This window comes from Mchenga conophoros, linkage group LG7 (assembly GCF_057382185.1).
Source record: "Mchenga conophoros isolate Kocher_MC1m ecotype Shallow Benthic linkage group LG7, M_conophoros_male_GT1.1, whole genome shotgun sequence".
NCBI classification, from domain to species: domain Eukaryota; kingdom Metazoa; phylum Chordata; class Actinopteri; order Cichliformes; family Cichlidae; genus Mchenga; species Mchenga conophoros.
The window spans coordinates 26,748,435-26,767,076 of record NC_140532.1 but is presented as its reverse complement, the minus strand read 5'-3'; the positions used below and the strand labels follow the sequence as shown (position 1 = coordinate 26,767,076).

Below are 18,642 nucleotides of genomic sequence, written 5' to 3'. Positions count from 1 at the left end.
ACATTACAACGTGATATCCAGACTATGTTCAACTTTATTATAAAGCATTATAAAGTTGTTCTTTTAAATACATATGATGCTGACGCTGGGTGTGGTCTGTGGCTCCGCAGACAGAGCTGACAATGATTGTTTAATCCTGCCTCTATTATTTCAGTAGCACGCCGGCACCTTGGAGGGGAGGTACGAGCTGACGCTGGGATGGGTAGCGGGACAGCTGGAACCACATGACAGTCTGAAAAAACAAACTGTGTAAACAAGTTCACTCTGTAAATAAGGACACTTGAGCCACATCGTTTGTGCACATCCCTAACCCTAACCCTAGCACGTGCTGGGTCCCTGTAACAGCTGAAGAGTGTTACAGTGGCACCCAACATCCCAACACATGATGTTAGACCCATAGCCCGTGCAGCAGATGCACGTCCTGGCTCAAATGCACCAGGAGCAGGCAGCCGCACAGCGTGAGCAGCTGACTCATGTACAGAGTTCTGGTAAGATGCCAAGGGGGTACACGGCAGGCTATGGTGGACTCGGGCTACACGCAGACCTCAGTCCACCAAAACCTGGCTCGGCCGGGAGTGTTGTTGGAGGCAATATTCATAGAGGTCAGATGTGTGCATGGGGACATAGACCGCTAGAAATGAGAAACAGTGGCAAATGCATAAAGTTACGGCTGCAGTTATCTTCCACCCAACACATCCCTTAATTCTGGGACAGAATTCCCTGTGCAAGCGGATATTGCTTCCAGTGGATTATGCAGCTCAACATCCTGAAGCAGTGCTGCTGCACACCTTTTCTGCAAAGGGTGTGGCACAGGCACAAATTCACCTCATTGGTTGTGCATGTCTGACTGTGCTGGGGTCCTGTAACAGCTGACAAGTGTTACAGATCCATATTTCAATTTTTTACAAAATACGTGAAAACTGGTCGATCATCACTGACTTCTTCATGCTGGTGCATTGTCCCACACAGCAATACCGTGGGTTTTTTTTTTTTTTTGCTGAACTGGCTCTTCCAAGCTATAGATTGAGATTATAATTTATATGTAGACATGAGCAAGGAAATATTGATACCTGATGAAGTGGACATAGTCCTGGGCTTCATGTATGTGGGAGGTGGTTCAGGTTTGTCAAGAATAGCACCTGAGGGACAGTGACAGGACAGTAGAAGACAGTGAATATTACGAATAATATGTGAATCCTACAGCTTATCACACAGCTCTAGATGGCAGATCTTAAAACAAGGATTAGTAGTGATGACTCAAACAAAATAAGAAGAGTGATGGAAAAAAAACAATATTTATAAAACTATATGAAACACATAGACTCAAATGTTCTGTTAAAGAATTAAACTAAATTTGATTTATAACCATGTACACTAAAAAGGTTGGAAGACAGTGTGTTACTTAATCAGAATAGTTCAATTTGAGTTCAATTCAATTTTATTTATATAGCGCCAAATCACACCAACAGTTGTTTCAAGGCGCTTTGTATTGTAAGGTAGACCTTACAATAATACATACAGAGAAAAACCCAACAATTATATGACCCCCTGTGAGCAAGCACTTTGGCGACAGTGGGAGGGAAAGTGGATGGTAAGTTATAAATGACAAATGGATTGGCCTTTACGTAGTGAACTTAAAGGGCATTACACTGCACACAACACTGAGTTGCACACTGACAACCACACACACAAACACACTTATACACAACATATATTTTTTATGATAGAGATATTTATGCAAAAACACTTACCATCAGAGTTGGCCTTTCTCAGCTCTTCATCTTTATTCTGTAAAAGAGGAATTAGTCTTATTTTTGTCTTATGTATTTTCGTGTAGCCAGATCTTGCTTGAAAAGGAGATTTGAATTTCAAGGCCCTCCTGGTTAAATGAAGGTTAAATAAATAAATAAAAAAGATAAATATGAGGTAGTTGGGATTTTACTATTCACCTTTGTTTTCTCTTCCAACCATTTTTGTCTATTTTGCTGGTTTGGGTCATTCCAATAAAAGCAGTGAAAACTTGAAAAAGTTGAAACCTGTTTTTCATTGTAGTAACTTTCTTGTACTCTTTAAAACAAAGTTATAATTTAACGTCATACTATGAAAACTGACCAAGTTACTGGTTTTCAAAGTGCACAGGTATGGGCTGCAATTTGGTGCTTTTTGCTCTATATTTTCCAGCATTTTTGAACCAGATTATCCACATAAACATATTAGGGCAGAAGAACACAGGTCACCTACTAATCAGAAGGTCCCCATCTGCTCCAGTCTACATGCCAAATATCCTTGGGCAAGATACTAACCCCGGTTGCTCTCTGATGCATCCATCAGAGTGTAAGTGTGTGCGAATGTTAGAAAGTGCACAGGAAAAAGTGCTTGTGGTGTAAATGAGACAAACTGTGTAAAGCACTTTGGGTGTTCAGATAGAGTAGGAAAGCATTTTCTCAGTGTCAGTGTGAAAACTGCCATTACTGCTGCTTTCTATTCCCATTAATAGCACTAGCCTACTACAGAGGAGTGGAAATGTCTGTTAAGTTAAAGGTAATTTTAGATCTACATATTTCTTTGAATCATAAAACTATGATGATATACTATTTAATTACAAAACTACTGGGACACTGCCTGGCTGCCTGGTAGGATGATGACAATACTCAGTCAGCCTGTTATGGCTCAGGGGTAAAAACTGTGAAGTTTCCACACTCATCTGTAATGTACGTTTAATGAGAGTAGACTCAATGAATATGGAAAAATTGAGATATGTGGTTTTTCTTAAGACATTCCAACCTATCATCCATTTTCTTAATCAATCACTCATTAAATGGGAAAAATAATTGAATGAGACTGAATCACTTTTGTTTTCTGGCAAACTTTCAAAATGGGATGTGGGAGAATGTGTGAGGAGTGTTTCTCACAATTTAAAAAGATAAAAAATAAAAGAGGTGCGATAGTCCTGCATATAAAATATTTAAGGCAAACAATGTTCAGATTAATATGTTTACACACACATGCGCACTCCCCCATTTACCTGGCTCATCTTGGTTTCAGCAGGTGGAGTTTTGGCCACGCCCATTCTGTGCAACATCACCTGAAGCTTCTGCTCAAAACTAGATGTGCTCTCCGAAGCATGTTTCTGAAAGACAGTACAGAAACACTTAGAACAATAACTGTTCCCTCACACACACACAGGCACTGGCTTGGCTTGGTTCCGTTGGTATTATTTGAAAACTGTCAATATAAAGATTGAGAGTACAGTAGATGTTTTATGAGAATGGGCATGAAGCCCTACTAGAATTTTACTAATAGTATCACTGTGTTAACACACGAGCACAGCAAAGACGCGACTGTGTTGTTGTACTGGTCATATCCAGGCGACGAAAGTGATAACGTGGTAAATTTATCATAGCAACAGGTAGACCTTTGAGGAAGCGTTTACTCTGTATCAACAACAAATAGCATCATTTACAATATAAAATGGGAGCAGGTCAAAGAACAGGGAAAGGTTCTACCTTAATATGCTAAGATTAGACTTAAAACAAGAGAAATTCAAAATAAAGGCTTGTCTCTGACATTAGCTTTTTTAGAAACCTTGGTTCCCATCGAGATTCATCTCATAATTTACTGTTATTATGATGTTACAGGTATCACAAGACTGACCTTAGTGGGTGTATCCTTGTCATCAGTCTCTAATCCCGTCAACAGTATGAGACTTTGGCTCTTTCCCTCTCTCAGTGCCCTCTTGGTCACTTTTAGTCTCCTCTCTCCATATGGAGTCCCTACCAGCTGCTTGTCCTGCTCAGTCAGAGTGCGAGTGACCACAGGACTGGGCATGCGAGCTGGCAAGACAGGAGCTGCCTCTTCCTCCAGATTGGAAAGTACAGTAGTCGTGAGATCAGGGCTTGTTGTGATGGTGGGATACAAGGGAGTGGTCTCACTGGGTGGCATCATCATGGTTAACGTCTGGGCAGGCGATCTCTTTTCCCGCACATCGCCTGCAAGATGTTGGCTGGTGGCGGAGATTCCTTCTGTGGTGGTGGCATCATTAGAAATGTTAGCATCCTCCACTGACCTTGCCCCTCTCTCCTTCTCTCTCTCCTTGTCCCTCTCCCTCTCCCTCTCCCTTTCTTTGGCCTCACGGAGGGGTCGAATGAGGTCTGCAATGGAGGTCCTTTTGACCTTCACCCCTTCTCCTCCTCCTCCCTCTCCCCCACTTGCCTTGGTGGCTCGGGCAACTCGAGCCCTCTTGAAGGCGAAGAAGTCACCAAACTTTTTCTTGATATTTTTGGTGGGAAGTGTGGTGGTGGTGGTGGTGACGGAAGAAAAGGTGGATGGAATGGAGGTAGAGAGGGGTGGAACATCAGTGGATGTGAAGGACATGTCAGTGGATGCATAGGGTGAAGTGAGAGTGGTGGTAGAGGAGGTGATAATGTCAGACGTAGAGGACAAGGGGGTTGAGACTGAGGGGGTGGAGCTTGACTCTGGGGGAGTGGCTTGGGCAGGGTTTGACTCCTCCCACTGGCCTTTTCTGCAGCAGGAAAACAGCAGAAAGAGCAACAGACAAGAAGAGACATTCAGTACTACAACTACTGGTACAGGACCAAAGACATGCTGAGCTCAGGCACACAGCTAACATGCATGCAAACATCACACAGGGCAAAAACAGCTCCGACAGATTGACAAAAAACCTGGAAGCTACGCCTGGACTTCCATGTAATATGCTTAAAATTTGCTTCACCCGTTGGTTAAATAAATACATATATTAGTCCAATCATGGCTCTGGTCCTGAGTGGATATGAGCCCGGTCAGGTCTATGTAGTTTTGTCTTTACTTCGGGAGAGTTAGCTTAGTATAGAGAAAATGAAGGACGCTAACACCAAAGGGAAAGACATTTGTTTGAAGTTCACACCTGCTACACCAACATAACATGTTGTTGTCAACACAGCAACAGAGCTGTTCTGACCTGGTGCTGCTAATGCTCAACGAAAGGGTTGCAGAAGCCTGGGTTTGAGTCCATCCCAGATCATGCCCTCCACATTATTCCACGTTGCTCTCTTCCTACTTTCCTGTCTGCTGTGTAAAAGCTAAAAATGCTACAAACTGCTGTTCTGACATGGCAATTCTGGTGTAATGGCTCTTATATGGTCTTAATTCAACCAGCTGATTCTTACATTTACTGGAAGAGTCGATTTTTTTCAATCACGGATGTTTACATTAAGCCTGAGTAATAATTAACATGTAAATCGCACACACGGAGTGGTCAGGAATCAGGCTGGGTCAATCTGATTTACTGGTGTTCAAAATGCTCTAGTGAGAGTACTGACAGAGATTTGCATAGGTGTGAATGTGAGTGCGAATGGTTGTCTGTCTCTATGTGTTAGGCCTGCGACAGACTGGCGACCTGTCCAGCGTGTGCCCTGCCTTTCGCCCTATGGTAGCGGGGATAGGCTCCAGCCCCCCTGTTACCCTGATAAGGATAAGCAAAAGAATGTGGATGGATATAATATATTGTATTATTACATTTAATTGAGTCTGTTTCTGTAACCACATAATTTCCTTAGGGATTAATAAAGTATTCTGATCCTAATGTGACACAAAATAAAATCTTGCATGTGTACAAGTTGATTCAGCTGCCAGAGCTTTAACAGCATGTCACAGTCTCCTTCAGTGAATAGAGCTGCCTCAGGTGTTACCATGTTTAAGAGGCAAGTTTGGATTTGAGGATATTTAGAGAATTGCATCCTGACTTAAGACCAGAATGGGCTCTAGTTACTACAGGAACATATCGGTAGACCCCATATACATTGAGGTCCAAAACACTTGTAGGCAGTCTGTGATGGTATACCCTAAAGACATATCTCCATTTGAAGGGAAGACTGGAGTGGGGGGTGAGATCATCATTGTCCCCGCTTTCATAAGGATTCCCACGGTACAAAATTAGTAAGATAAGGCTGACTTGCACAGCAGAGTACAGTACAGAAATGATTATGTTTTGTTTTAATTGGCTTTGTTTAGCCAGTTTTATTTCACTCAATTAAGTGTGGATGAGTTGCTGTCCAACATTTAGTCCATATTCTCATCTCCACACTTTCTCGCTGCCTCCTCTCCTCTTCGTTATAGCCAACATTAGCAAAGTTTCCACTGACACCCTGTTGGCCAACAGCATTAGAGGCAGTCGGTGTTAACCTGGGGCCCAACTGATCCACACTGGTGCAGTGGTAAGCACCATTGTTTCAGCAAGAAGGTCCCTTGTCTGAATCTCCTGATCTCTGGAGCTTTTCTGTGTGGCACTAACCAGTAAATCTAAATTGTCTGTGGGTAGATAAAGTGTAGCACCATATGGCTATGATTAAATATACCTGGGCACCTTGAATAGTCCGTATATTACCAAAGCACAAACCTGTAGTCATGACATCACATTTAACAGCTGTGAAGAACACAGCCTCATTACAACCACTTCAGCAAATGGACGCTGAAAGAAATGTCAGCTGTCTGTGAACAGTAATTAAAAACACTAACACTAAAAAAAGAATCTGGTATGAAGAATTTAAAGGTTATTGACCAGCAGTCAGTGGATGGCTGAAGAAAGAGCGCCACCATCCCTGTATACGGATGGGGGACTCGCCCTTTACATAACCTGTCATGCCATTGCCCCACACCAGTTATATTAAAAAAGAAAGACAGTGAAATACAGTTGAAAGCCCCGGATGTCATGATCTGAGTTGATTGTGTTGTTTTCTTTCCAAAACTCCATCTCCTTAGAGACTGTGTCTGCTCCCAGACCACCAAAAACAAACCAAAAATTAGCAAAAAACATTAAAATATCACAAAGGAAGAACAATATTATCAACAACTGCACCAAAAAGTAAAACAGTGAAATGTGGATTATTAAACATTATGCCTCTGTTTTGAATAAATAATGGATCAACACACCGATTTACTCTGCCTTACAGAAACCTGGTTAAAGCAGGATGATTATGTTAATTTAAATGAATCCACACCCCCGGGTCATTCTAACCATCAGAAACCTCGAAGCACAGGCCGAGGGGGCGGTGAGAAACTCTCTGAATATAACAGAGTTTCCTTCACTCCATCTTATTAACCAACCAAAGACCCAGAAAGTTTTATTTCATTTAAAAGACCGACGCTTAGCCTTATCAACCCTAGCTGGATAACCTAAAACTGGAAAACTTATTTGCTGTTAACTATCGTCCACCTGGTCCTTACTCAGAGTCAGTGGGTCTATCTGATCTCTTAGACTTTTTATTTCATTTAGTGCTCATCTATAAAATAATTATTGTGGGGGATTTTAATACCATGTAGATGTAAAAATGACAGCCTCAACACAACATTTAATCTATTATTAGACTTAATTTGATTCTCTCAAAATGTAAAATAAACCCACCCACCACTTTAATCACAGTCTAGATCTTGTTCTGACATATGGTATTGAAACAGAACATTTAACAATATTCCCTGAAAACCATCTTTTGAGCTTTTGAGCCAAGCATACCCTTAAACCTAACCTTATCTGGTAATGCCGGATGGTTGCCCTCCCTGAGCCTGGGTCTGCTGGAGGTTCCTTCCTGTTGAGAGAGAGTTTTTCCTTCCCGCAAGTACTTGCTCTTAGGGGGTCGTCCGATTGCTGGGGTTTCTCTTTATTATTCTAGGGTCTTTACTTTACAATACAAAGCGCCTTGAGGCCACTGTTATTAGGATTTGGTGCTTTAGGAATCAAAGTGAACTGAACTGATTTGTTTTCCTTGCCTTCTTAGTGTTCCTTTGTGTCAAGTTTCTGAGAATATGTTTAGAAAGTTACTTCCTGTTTTACTTTGTTAGTAGGGCTGGGCCATATTATACCGTTCACGGTAATACCGGTATAATGTTAGGCAACGATAGGAAAATGAAATATCGCGATAGAATGGGAGTAAAACGCGCATGCGCGGTGCCTTTGTTTTCATACGCACATGGCTGATTGTTGAGTGAAACAGATGAACCAGAATTGGTTTGTAAAAATGGTGCAACTTCCGTGATGTGGAACTGGTTTGGTGTTTGTCTGTCAGATACACAACAAAGCACATTTTTTGCAGAACATGCAAGCGGCCGTTGTTATTGTCATATTTGTCGGACTAAGATGCTCTTAAATCTGGGAGTAATCTGGGTCCTAAACTCCGTATGCTTCAGGTCAAACAACACTGCAGCATCACTGAGAGTTAAAAACTGTCTAAATTCTTTCATCTTTAATAAAACGATCAGCATTGCTGCTTTACCAGGTGTAACTATAAAGTTTAACTTCCAGGCATCCATGAAAACAAAAGTTATTACATTTAACGGAGTTAGAAGTTAGCAGGAAGCTAGCGGAAGTTAGCTCGCTAGTTTCGCTAGTTACCTGAGCATGATATTGCATGTTCTGACTGAGAGATTTCTGAAAAAAATCAAACGTACAGCTCTGCTATCACTTCCAACATAAATGAAGAGAGGAAACTAAACAGCAGTGACGTTTGTAGGGTTACTGAAGTTGGGCTAGCTGGTATATAATGATGTGCTACGTGATCGCTAGCGACACAGCTATGTTAGCATAACATAAACAGTGAAGCTGGAGGACAAACACTAACACTTTTCCACTTATAAAAGTTAACGTGAAGGTTCCTCATGGTTAGAGACAAATGCAATCGCATGGCAGGATGCTGTAAACGGACCAAACTTCAGTCAGGAGAACAACTGAGATAATCCATCCACAATACCAGGTTAGTCATTAATATACTGCAACAACATGGGAATAGAGCAGCTGCCAGAGAATTCAACATTAATGAATCAATGGTACAGAAGTGGAGGAAGCAAGAAGAATGAGTTTAATAAAGTTTGATTTATCTGACTGCTTTGTTTCGCTTAATGTGCCTTATAATCCCGTGCACCTTATGGTCCGAAAAATGCGTACTGCACACTGCAGTTTAATGTTGCAAAGCACCTCTTTTTAACTTCAGTGGATATTATACATGGTTATGCTCAGGATATGTCAGCCCATTTCTACTGGAAATGCCTTTTGGTTAAACTTTCAGCAAGGAATTTGCATTTGCACTGTTACATTTTTATAAAGCTTTAATGTACATAAAAACCAGCTTCTTGTTTAAGTGAAAATAAATGGAAGGTTGTCTTTTTGCGCTAGTAATGTTGTGGAGTTGTATTTTGTCTCGCATCAATTATATCGTCGGTTATATCGTTATCGCAAATTTTCAAATATATATCGTGATAAATATTTTTGGCCATATCGCCCTGCTCTATTTGTTAGGTCACATATTTCTCTTTGCACCTGCCAGTTACACGAGTTTCATTTCACAAAAATATATCTGAATAAGATCTGATACAATCCTCATGACTGGGTTAAGACAATGTCATCAAAAGTATGGATGTTGGATGAAATGTGCTCGACTAGGGATCAAAATGGTCCAAGGGAGAGATGCCTGTCATTGTATTCTAATCACGTGTGCTTACACTATGACTTCGTCATTACTGCCCATAGTGTTCGTATGGGAGTCAGATGAATATTTTCTGTGTTACAACATTGTAATTATATGTCATCTCTGTAGTAGAACAAAATCTCTACTGAGTCAGGTTTGAGATTATCAACGGATGAAAAATAAACAGCCATAGTTCCCTGTCTTGGGATTCAAAGGGAGTTTTTTCCTCTTTTCTCTTTTCTGACAGGTTGTCCTCACACTTAGTGTTTCTAGAATTTAAATACCAATGATCTAATCAAAACAATTGCAAAAGACATCGTTTGATGATATTGTGAAGTGGAGGGGATCATGGAAGGTATAGTCCTGAAAACAGCTTTAAAAACATTTAACTTTGTGATGTTATGACAATACTGTGTGCAGTGGGTGCCTAGTGTGAGTAATAGGGAAAAAAAACAACGTTGGCAGCATTAGTCCAAGCTCAAGGAGCAGCACTTCATGCAGACTAAAGAGCTGTTAGGGTGCAGCTTATAACATTTATAGGGTCACTGATCATCTGTACCTGTAAGCCAGCTATATGACTTAGGAATATATTACCTAGAATGTCAATATAGAGAATTTAAAGATTTGGAGAATTTACATTTTTGAAATTCAGTTTACAGTCTGTTTAATACTAATTTTCTTGTTGAAATTTGCTGACTGAAAAAACAACACAATAAGGAAAACTGTCATAAATCTAATAACCTCAGGTTGTCATAATAACCTTTATTTAATCTCCTCCTTATCCTTTCATTCAGCTCGAGAAAACTGTGTGTACACCTCAGTCATCACATGTGGTGTCTGGTATTCATGTACAAATATTGTGTGTGTGAAATGTTGTGTGTGTATATGCATGGTTGTATGTTTGTATCTGACTCAGGTCAATGTATTTATTTGTGTATTTAATTATATATAAGGAAGCCCATAGGCTTCCACAGTAGTGGTTGCTAGTCTTCCTGGGGTCCAAGTCATCAAGTATAATCTAATAAAACATTACACAATAAAGCAGATGTAAAGATGTCCACATGATTTGGCTCTTACATCCACAGTAAGGTTTTACAATTGTAAAAATATCAGCATGCAAATATCAATAACATTGAGGCACAATACAGACGAATCAAAAACAGGTCACAGCATTGCCCTCTTACAATATTTACAATAATTCAAAACTGTGTAAATGGACTTTTAATTTTTTTTATTATGAATAGTAGCTAGTTCTCTAATTGCATAAAGCAGTTTGTTACACTTAAAAGATGATCTAAATTTGAAACAGAGAGTTTCAAAAAATTAGTTTTGGCTCGAGGAATAACTACATTTTTTCTTAAAAATCTTGTAGCATAATTGTGTATTTCATCTGGTTGACTTTCTTTGATCTCTACTCATTTATCCTGATCATCATCATCATAACTCCAGTTGAGCACTGCATTTTGGTAATAGCCAAATTAACTATATTAATTTTTCAGCAATAGTAAATTTCAACTACTTGACAGTATACGATATACTGCGATATACTGCTGAAAATTAAGTAGTTCAATTTTAAATTCAAGTTAATAATTGGTGAAGAGTAATGCATTCCTTGTGCATGTGTGTGTGTGTGTGTGTGTGTGTGTGTGTGTGTGTGTGTGTGTGTGTGTTTGTTAGGTCAACTCACAGTGCATAGTCAGGGATGATTTTTTTGGTGAAGAACTCCTCCACTCCTTCATCCACTCTGCCCATCTCCTCACTAGCTTCATTCTCCACCTTTGACACCGCCTCCTGTAAGCAATACAATATAATGTACAGTATGCAATTCATGCATTGTGTGTAGCTGTGCTTGCATTTTCATTCTCCTCACTGTCAGACAGACACCAGGGATTTGAAGCCTTGAAAAAAAAAGGATCATTTTTGTTGCCACCTAGGGGCACACCGATAATGTGTTGGCTAAAAAACAAACAAACACATTTTCTGTTAGAAATGAAGTAAGCTAACAAATACTAGGAATGTCAAGCCGTATCTTTCATGTGGACTTTCCACAGACTGGTTGTTGCACATAATCTGTACACTGCCTCCATCTGACCACTAAATGCAGACACACAGAGCCTGGGGTGGAGCGGACAGCGAGCGGGCTTAGCATAGTTGCCTCTTCGTTCAAACCTTCACGTTCTAAGTTTCTCTTACAGTCCAGTGACATGCAGGACAGGCCTGCGTATCACTGGACTGTGGGTCACTGGGTCGTGATTCTAAATTGAACATTAGTATTGATGTGAGTGTGTGTGGGAGAGCTTCACAAGTAGTGGACTAAGGCTGCTGTCAGAGCATCAAGAGCATCTATGCACAGATGTCTTTAGGAAAGTTGTTACAACTGTTACAATCCAAGTATCAGGCCGCTCCTGAACCACAGGCAACATGAGAAGCATCTTTACCTGGGCTTGACTTAGAAATCATGCTGCTAGAGTGTGGAATAAGAGTGGAGAGGCACCAAATCCAAGAGGTTTTAAGTTCAGTGTAATGTTGTCTGCTGGTGTTGGTGGTGGTTGGTCAATACTGTTTTTATATCCAAAATCAACACAACTATCTACCAGGATATTTAGACCACTTCATGCTCCCATCTGCTGACAAGCTTTATGGACATACTGACTTCCAGCAGGGCTTGCCATCTGTCAACGGTGCTGACTTTCTGTGGAATTACTATAGACTATATAAAAGCTTACATTTTGAATTAAATGACAAAAAGAACCCCAAAAAAACAAACACTGGAAACAATGAACATCGAATGTATCTCTTTTTGTATACTTTTGCAGCTTTTATCAGTTGTCAGCCTTTTGGCTAAGATCAAGTGTTCTTATCACTGTAATATCTGATAGGCGCCAGTTCGAGGGCAGCGTATTAAACACTTCTTCCGTTCGCTCCACGCATCAACCCGGTATTGTCGCGCTTCTGGAAACACTGCCCAATTTCCACAATTTCACTGTACATGCAGTTTGACAATCAAGGGTTATTCTGCTCTTTAAATTATTTTTTAAAATCTTCAGTTTTCCCATAAACCAATCAGATCATCACCTGTTTGTTTCAAAGTCTAGCTAAAGGGTGAAGTGAATTTATCTGGAGTATGATGAAGCCAGACTGAGAAATGCTGTTCATTGTGAGCCACATGTAAGAGATTTGTTCATTGTGCATTGTCATGTAGGTGACCATGTACTGTATTTACCACACTGTCATATTCAATCAAAGGTTTTCTTCTCTCTGATAGAAGTTGTATCAAAACATCGCCTCAAAATTGAGTTAAATTAAACTCCATATCAACCGAACTCCTTTGTCATTGCTATTAGTCACTAAATTTCATTGCCATTCCATGTCAATTATAGGTCCCATATTGCTACTTTTCTTTTCCTGTGTGTAGGTCCCTGAATTCGTATCATGTCCTAGTCCCTTCTTTCTCTTTTTATTCACCTTTTAACTCTGCATTAATTTCTTACCTGGTCATTCAAAGTAAAAGAGTATAATTTTGCAAAGAGCTTCTGTTCCTCCTACTTTGATATTGTTACTGTAATTATAAGGATTATAAAGGGAAATCCTACCATGTTGTATGAAATGAAAGTACTGTGTCTTAAAGAAACATTCAGTTAATTAGCACACTGCTGTAAGTTCCTCATCCTATTCAACAGTCTTGAAAGGCATTCTTTTAATTTCCCATATATTCTAACTTTATTACAGTTCATGTAGTCTTGATTAAAATACAACTATGGAATCACTGTGCATTCCTATTGTAATCTAACATGACTATTCACTCCACACATTTCAGCTATTCTGTTGAGTTTTGAAATAGACTGTTCATACATTTGCTGTGAACTGTGCAATAACAAGCTGCACTTCAGGACAGCTCAAATTCTAACTAGGTCAAGCCCACTCTGCACAAAAAAATACTTACAATAGTAGGATTGCAGCAGTGTTAAAACAAAGTATTTTTCTAATCCCTTCCATGTTGAAAATTTAATTTAACATTGTTCTTTCTGTACATTGTACATGTGGCAGCACATAACAAAGGATTACCTTATAAAAAATACACTCCCGTTAGTTGTGCTGCACGAGTACAACAGAAAAGCAGCTGGATTTCAATGAAAATTTTTTAGACCTATAAGCTACACTGTTACAATCGAAGCATAATTCACTGCCTAACAACAAAGCTGAAAAGTAGCATTTTGGCTAATAGTAGCTTAATGTAGTGCTGGGGTGTGTCCAGAGGGAGGACGTGGGGTGGCACACCCTCACCCAAAAAGAACATGGACATGTAATGGTAAACCAGTTTCTGCTCATTTGTCTTTGCCCCCTCCCCTCCAGCTTTGCATGCCTCCACCTCCTCCCACAAAACAGCTTGAGAAATCTATCCCAACAGCTAAAATCCAGTGAGTTGGATAAATACTAGGGCTGCACGATTAATCGTTAGAAAATCGCGATCTCGATTCATACTTATGTGCGATCTCATTTCCAAATGACAACGATTAAAAAAAAATAAAAATTAAAAATTAAAAAAAAGACGACGACGATTGTACCGCATTTTGATCCGGGACGTAATCTGCATGAAAACAAGCGCTCACTCTTCCTGCTCAACAAATGACAAGGGCGGAGCCTTATACCACGTGATACAGAAGCTGTGCCGTGTGATGCTAAAATTAGCAGGGAAAAAACAACGGAGAGCACGTCAGGGATGACGAGAAAGTGACAGGAGAAAATCCGTCCCTGTCAACCACCCAAACATCAATAACGGGAACCTTATACAGCGCTTCATTTAGGAAAATGATCAACACCCTAGACACACGCTACACAGTGCCGTCCCACAACTATTTTTCTATTGTTGCACTACCTGCTCTATGCACGCAGTGTCGAGCAACGGTGGAGACGGAATTTCAAGCAGTACAACATTTTGCGGCAACAACAAAACTGAGACATTTGTTGTTTTTATGTTTATTTATTGTTTTTATGTTCAGTCTCAACTGTTACGAAGTTGATGTGCAGTTAATAAGTGCAATAAATATTTATACTGGAAAAGAAAATCGTGAGAGAATCGTGATCTCAATTCTAAGCCAAAAAATCGTGATTCTCATTTTATGCAAAATCGTGCAGCCCTAATAAATACTATCAAATTCCCTGCCAGAAGTGGCTTCCTGGAAGTGACTGAATGAGACACAATAACCTGGTGGCTGAGGTGACAGCTGATCAATCTCCCCCTAGACTGTGGATTCCTGTATGCCTAATCCTCTCCAGCAATCACATGGAGTATGTATGTTTGGATATTTTTGATGCTTTTGAGACTCTGTTGGTTCTTGGCTAAAACACAATCTCCTAATTCACTGGGCATCTCAAAAAGTAATCAAGTCTCCACTCCCATGACATGTGTCTACAATCTCCTTCTCCCACAGGTGAAGTGTCTCCTAGGGTCAAGTTTCAGACTCTTGACCTATTCACTGTTCCATCCATTTACCTTGGGTAGGTCTTCTAAAATGACCTAGCACTTAACTTTACCTACTAGTCGCGTCTACAGCCTCTCAAAGGCCGAATGAAAGGAAATGGAGAATTACATTTATGACTCCTTGGCAGCAGGAATAATCCATCTATTGTCTTTCCCTTGAAGCTGGACTCTTCTTTGTGGAGAACAAGGCCGAGACCCTCCGTCACTATACAGATTTCAGAGATTTGAATCAGATAACCATAAAGCAGCTACCCTTTGACATTTTTTTCTTCTGCTTTTGAGCTGCAACAAGAGCCACCATCTTTACAGGCTGGATCTCCATAGCACATAGTGGTCCACTTCAAAGAGAGAGATGAATGGAAGACATTCTCATCCCCCAAAAAAATGGTTGCAAAGATTCCTGGAAATTGCAAATTTTAATCGTTGTTTCATCAGGGACTTTGGTAAGGGTCTCCAACAGTCCTGTTCCAATGAAATCTGGAAGCAGAGGGCGCTTTAAGCCCCTTTTCCATTAGTACCTACTAGGGCTGCCACGATTAGTCGACTAGTCACGATTACGTCGACTATCAAAATCGTCGAAAACTAATTTAATAGTCGACGTGTCGTTTGAAGCTTTGTAAGATCCCAAAAGATGCAGGATTAGTAGGATTTAAGAGTGTAATAACGGACTGAAACAGAAGATGGCAGCACTGCATGTACAAGGATGCCAGCTGCCGTTAAACCCCGAAGAAGAAGAAGCTGTGTCCGGTATCGTAGCTGTGTCCAAATTCAGGAACCGCATCGTCCTGTGATCGCATTTGTAGGCCAATTACGTTACAGCGACACGACGAAGACTGTCCAAATTCGAAGATTCCGACAAATGCGCCCTTCATTTCCCCAGATTTGAAGGATGGGTCGGGTGGATACTTCGTGGCCCAACCTATCCCAGAATTCATAGCGCAGCCCAGCTCCGTTTCCAACAATGGCAGCAGCTAGTTAGCTTTAATATTACTCTTATTATTCTTTATGGGTCACAAAATAAACGTTTAACATATTTTCAGGCAAGAATGTAGCTGTGTAAACTTCAAATATCTGCTCAGCTTATCAAGACACCACATATTTTTAAAAGCGCTCCGACATTTTCGGAGACGTCTGTTACCCACCAGCTCGATAGCTAGTTAGGGTTCAAGGCACACTAGAGCCCGTGAGAACACCGGACTCCCGGCAAATCATTTTCAAACCCACCGCCGTCTTTCGCTATTCAGGTTAAACATAAACATTCTTTGTTTTGAAAATAAGGGATTTTCATTAGTTTTCTGTATTAGTTAATCTTGAGCTCTGTTTTTCCCAGCGCCGCTGAGTTTTCATTATTTCTATTTCTAATTTAGATTTCTTGATGTTATTATGTGAGTGCCCTCATGTTGTATTATCCTTTCTGTCTCCAGTCATATCCCCATATCTGTCATGTCTCTCTGTGTTCTGTCTCTGTCTATGTTCCCTGTCTGGTCTAATTAATACCTCTGTAGTCCTGTCCCTGTGTTCATCCCTCTGTTCTGCCCAGTCTGTCACGTCTCCATGTCTCAGTCTCAAGTTCATGTCTTAAACTGAGTCTCAGTGTGTGTTACTTCTTGTTTTCTTTTGATAGTCTCTTGTCTCATGTGTGTGATGTTCAGTTTTTCTAATTATAATTCTGTTCAGCTGTGTTCCCCCGGTGTGTCCATTATCCTTAAATAAACTTCTGTGTATATACAGTCTGGATCTCGCTTTGTTCGTTGCCGTGTACTCCCTAATTGTAGGTGAAGTTGAATGTGTGATTTTTGTCAGACTTTATGGCATTATTGTGATGTCATAGGGAGTCGCATTGAAAAAATAAAAAGTGTGTAATACAGCTCTCGCCATGCCCTTTCATATGATATATTACTCAATATGGTTTTTCAAGGACAACTTTGACTTTGGGCATTAACAATGAAGATGAAAGTCAAATGATTAACCAACCTGGGTCCTCGTGTCCCCCAAAGTGTATTGTTGTGAAGTTTGAAGACCATCTATAAAAATGTGTGGTTTTTTACTGATTTTGGCATTTGGTGTGACCTTGACCCTATTTACAGGGAGAATAAAGAAAGAGTGGAAATAAAAACTGTTGTTGTTTTTAAAGCTGAGTTTGCTAACTTCCCTTCCTCTACACAGCTGTTAGGCTCAAACAGATAATGTCCACTTTCCTATTGCAATGAGGAACAGTTAACTAGGAACAGCTAGGATCATCTGACCTAAGAAGTGATTGGTTTTTTTTCACTTTTGCAACACCTTGGGCTAGTTTTTAGCTGTAATCCTATCACCGGAGGTCAGCTTTCCACGTGAAGATGCAAGTAGTAGGAGTGATGAAGGTAGTGAAGGTGAATGAGTTTAAACAAGTGGACAAGCAATGGACAGGGGACAGGAGAAGTGAAGAAGAGAGTGCAGGCAGGGTAGCATGAGCGGAGACAAGTGTCAGGGGCGATTTGTGAGAGAAAGATAGCAGCAAGAGTGAAAGGTAATGTTCACATGCTATGATATATTGCTTGAAGACAGTGGCACTAACAAAAACACAGCACGCATATCTGGAGGTGGCAGAGGTGAAGACGCTTAAGTATTCATTGGGAGTGACCAGGAGACAGGATTACAAAAGAGTACATCAGAAAGACAGCTCAGGCTGAGCATTTTGGAGACAAAGGCACAGCTGAGATGGTTTGGACTTGTGTAGAAGAGGGATCGTGGCTATACTGGACTAAGGATACTGAATATGGAGCTATCAGTCAGGAGCAAAAAAAAGAGCACCTGTGTGTTAACTAAGAGCAATATCAGACAAGAACTATGTCCTTGATAACACAGCATTCAAGGTCGTTTATAAGGGCCCTTACTTTAAAAGTGCCCTTTAAAGTAAGGGCACTTTTAAAGTGAGTGCCCTTACAGCCCCTATGCTTCCCAACACTGCACCTACATAATAACAACATTCATCGTAAACAACAGCAAAGCTATTTTCGTGCCATACTCTCTAGAGCAAAACTGTTCCTTGGAATCTCTTAGTGATAACTATGTGTGGAAATGTAGATTATGGAGAAGTCTGTGCATAAATAAACAAACTTGTACTTATATTTCATGCTTCTAATCTTACTGAACACTCAAAGTGCGTTTCCAACTACATCCCATTAACCTATTCTCACATACATTCACACAGCAACTCTCACCCGCACTCAACAATGGACACATTATTAAAAGGAAAATCTTTTATGGACTGAATTTCAAAAATGCTTAAGATCAAGTAGAAAAAAGACTGAGCTGTCAACGTGGTAGCTGTATTCACCAAATGATGCCCAAACTGCAAACTAAATCGAAATTGCGAGCCTACAATTATGCCTGGAATAATATATAAGCGTTCCAAAGCCATTACAAAGGAAGGTTTTCCTGGGCAAAAGTATCATTTATCTCTATCCATTTTTTCTTATCAGCCAGAGAAAAATAATGATCCTTTCTTTCATTTGTTGCCACTTCTTTTAAGCCACCTGTCTCATTGTACTCCCTGCTAGTGCGGTACTATAATGGTACACTGCCACAAAAGCTCTCTCTCTCTCTTTTTTATACACAGTTTATTCCAAACCTCTTGAGTGGGCTCGTTTTTACCTCCAAATTCCCTCCTTGCTTTATTTGATAGGTGCATTTCAGTGGATAATATGCACCTGACAATAATAATAT

At 40.3% G+C, this 18,642-nt stretch overlaps 1 protein-coding gene across 1 annotated transcript in view; it reads right to left on the bottom strand.

Moving 5' to 3' along the window:
* Nucleotides 1-18,642, bottom strand: part of carmil2 (capping protein regulator and myosin 1 linker 2) — a 63,103-nt gene that overhangs the window by 9,295 nt on the left and 35,166 nt on the right. The window contains exons 32-36 of the mRNA XM_085283162.1: nt 11,140-11,243; nt 3,655-4,522; nt 3,026-3,130; nt 1,752-1,788; nt 1,071-1,139 (exon numbers count right to left, since the gene is read on the bottom strand). Coding sequence (XP_085139288.1) covers nt 1,071-1,139; nt 1,752-1,788; nt 3,026-3,130; nt 3,655-4,522; nt 11,140-11,243 — 1,183 coding nt within the window. The remainder of the gene's footprint in view (nt 1-1,070; nt 1,140-1,751; nt 1,789-3,025; nt 3,131-3,654; nt 4,523-11,139; nt 11,244-18,642) is intronic.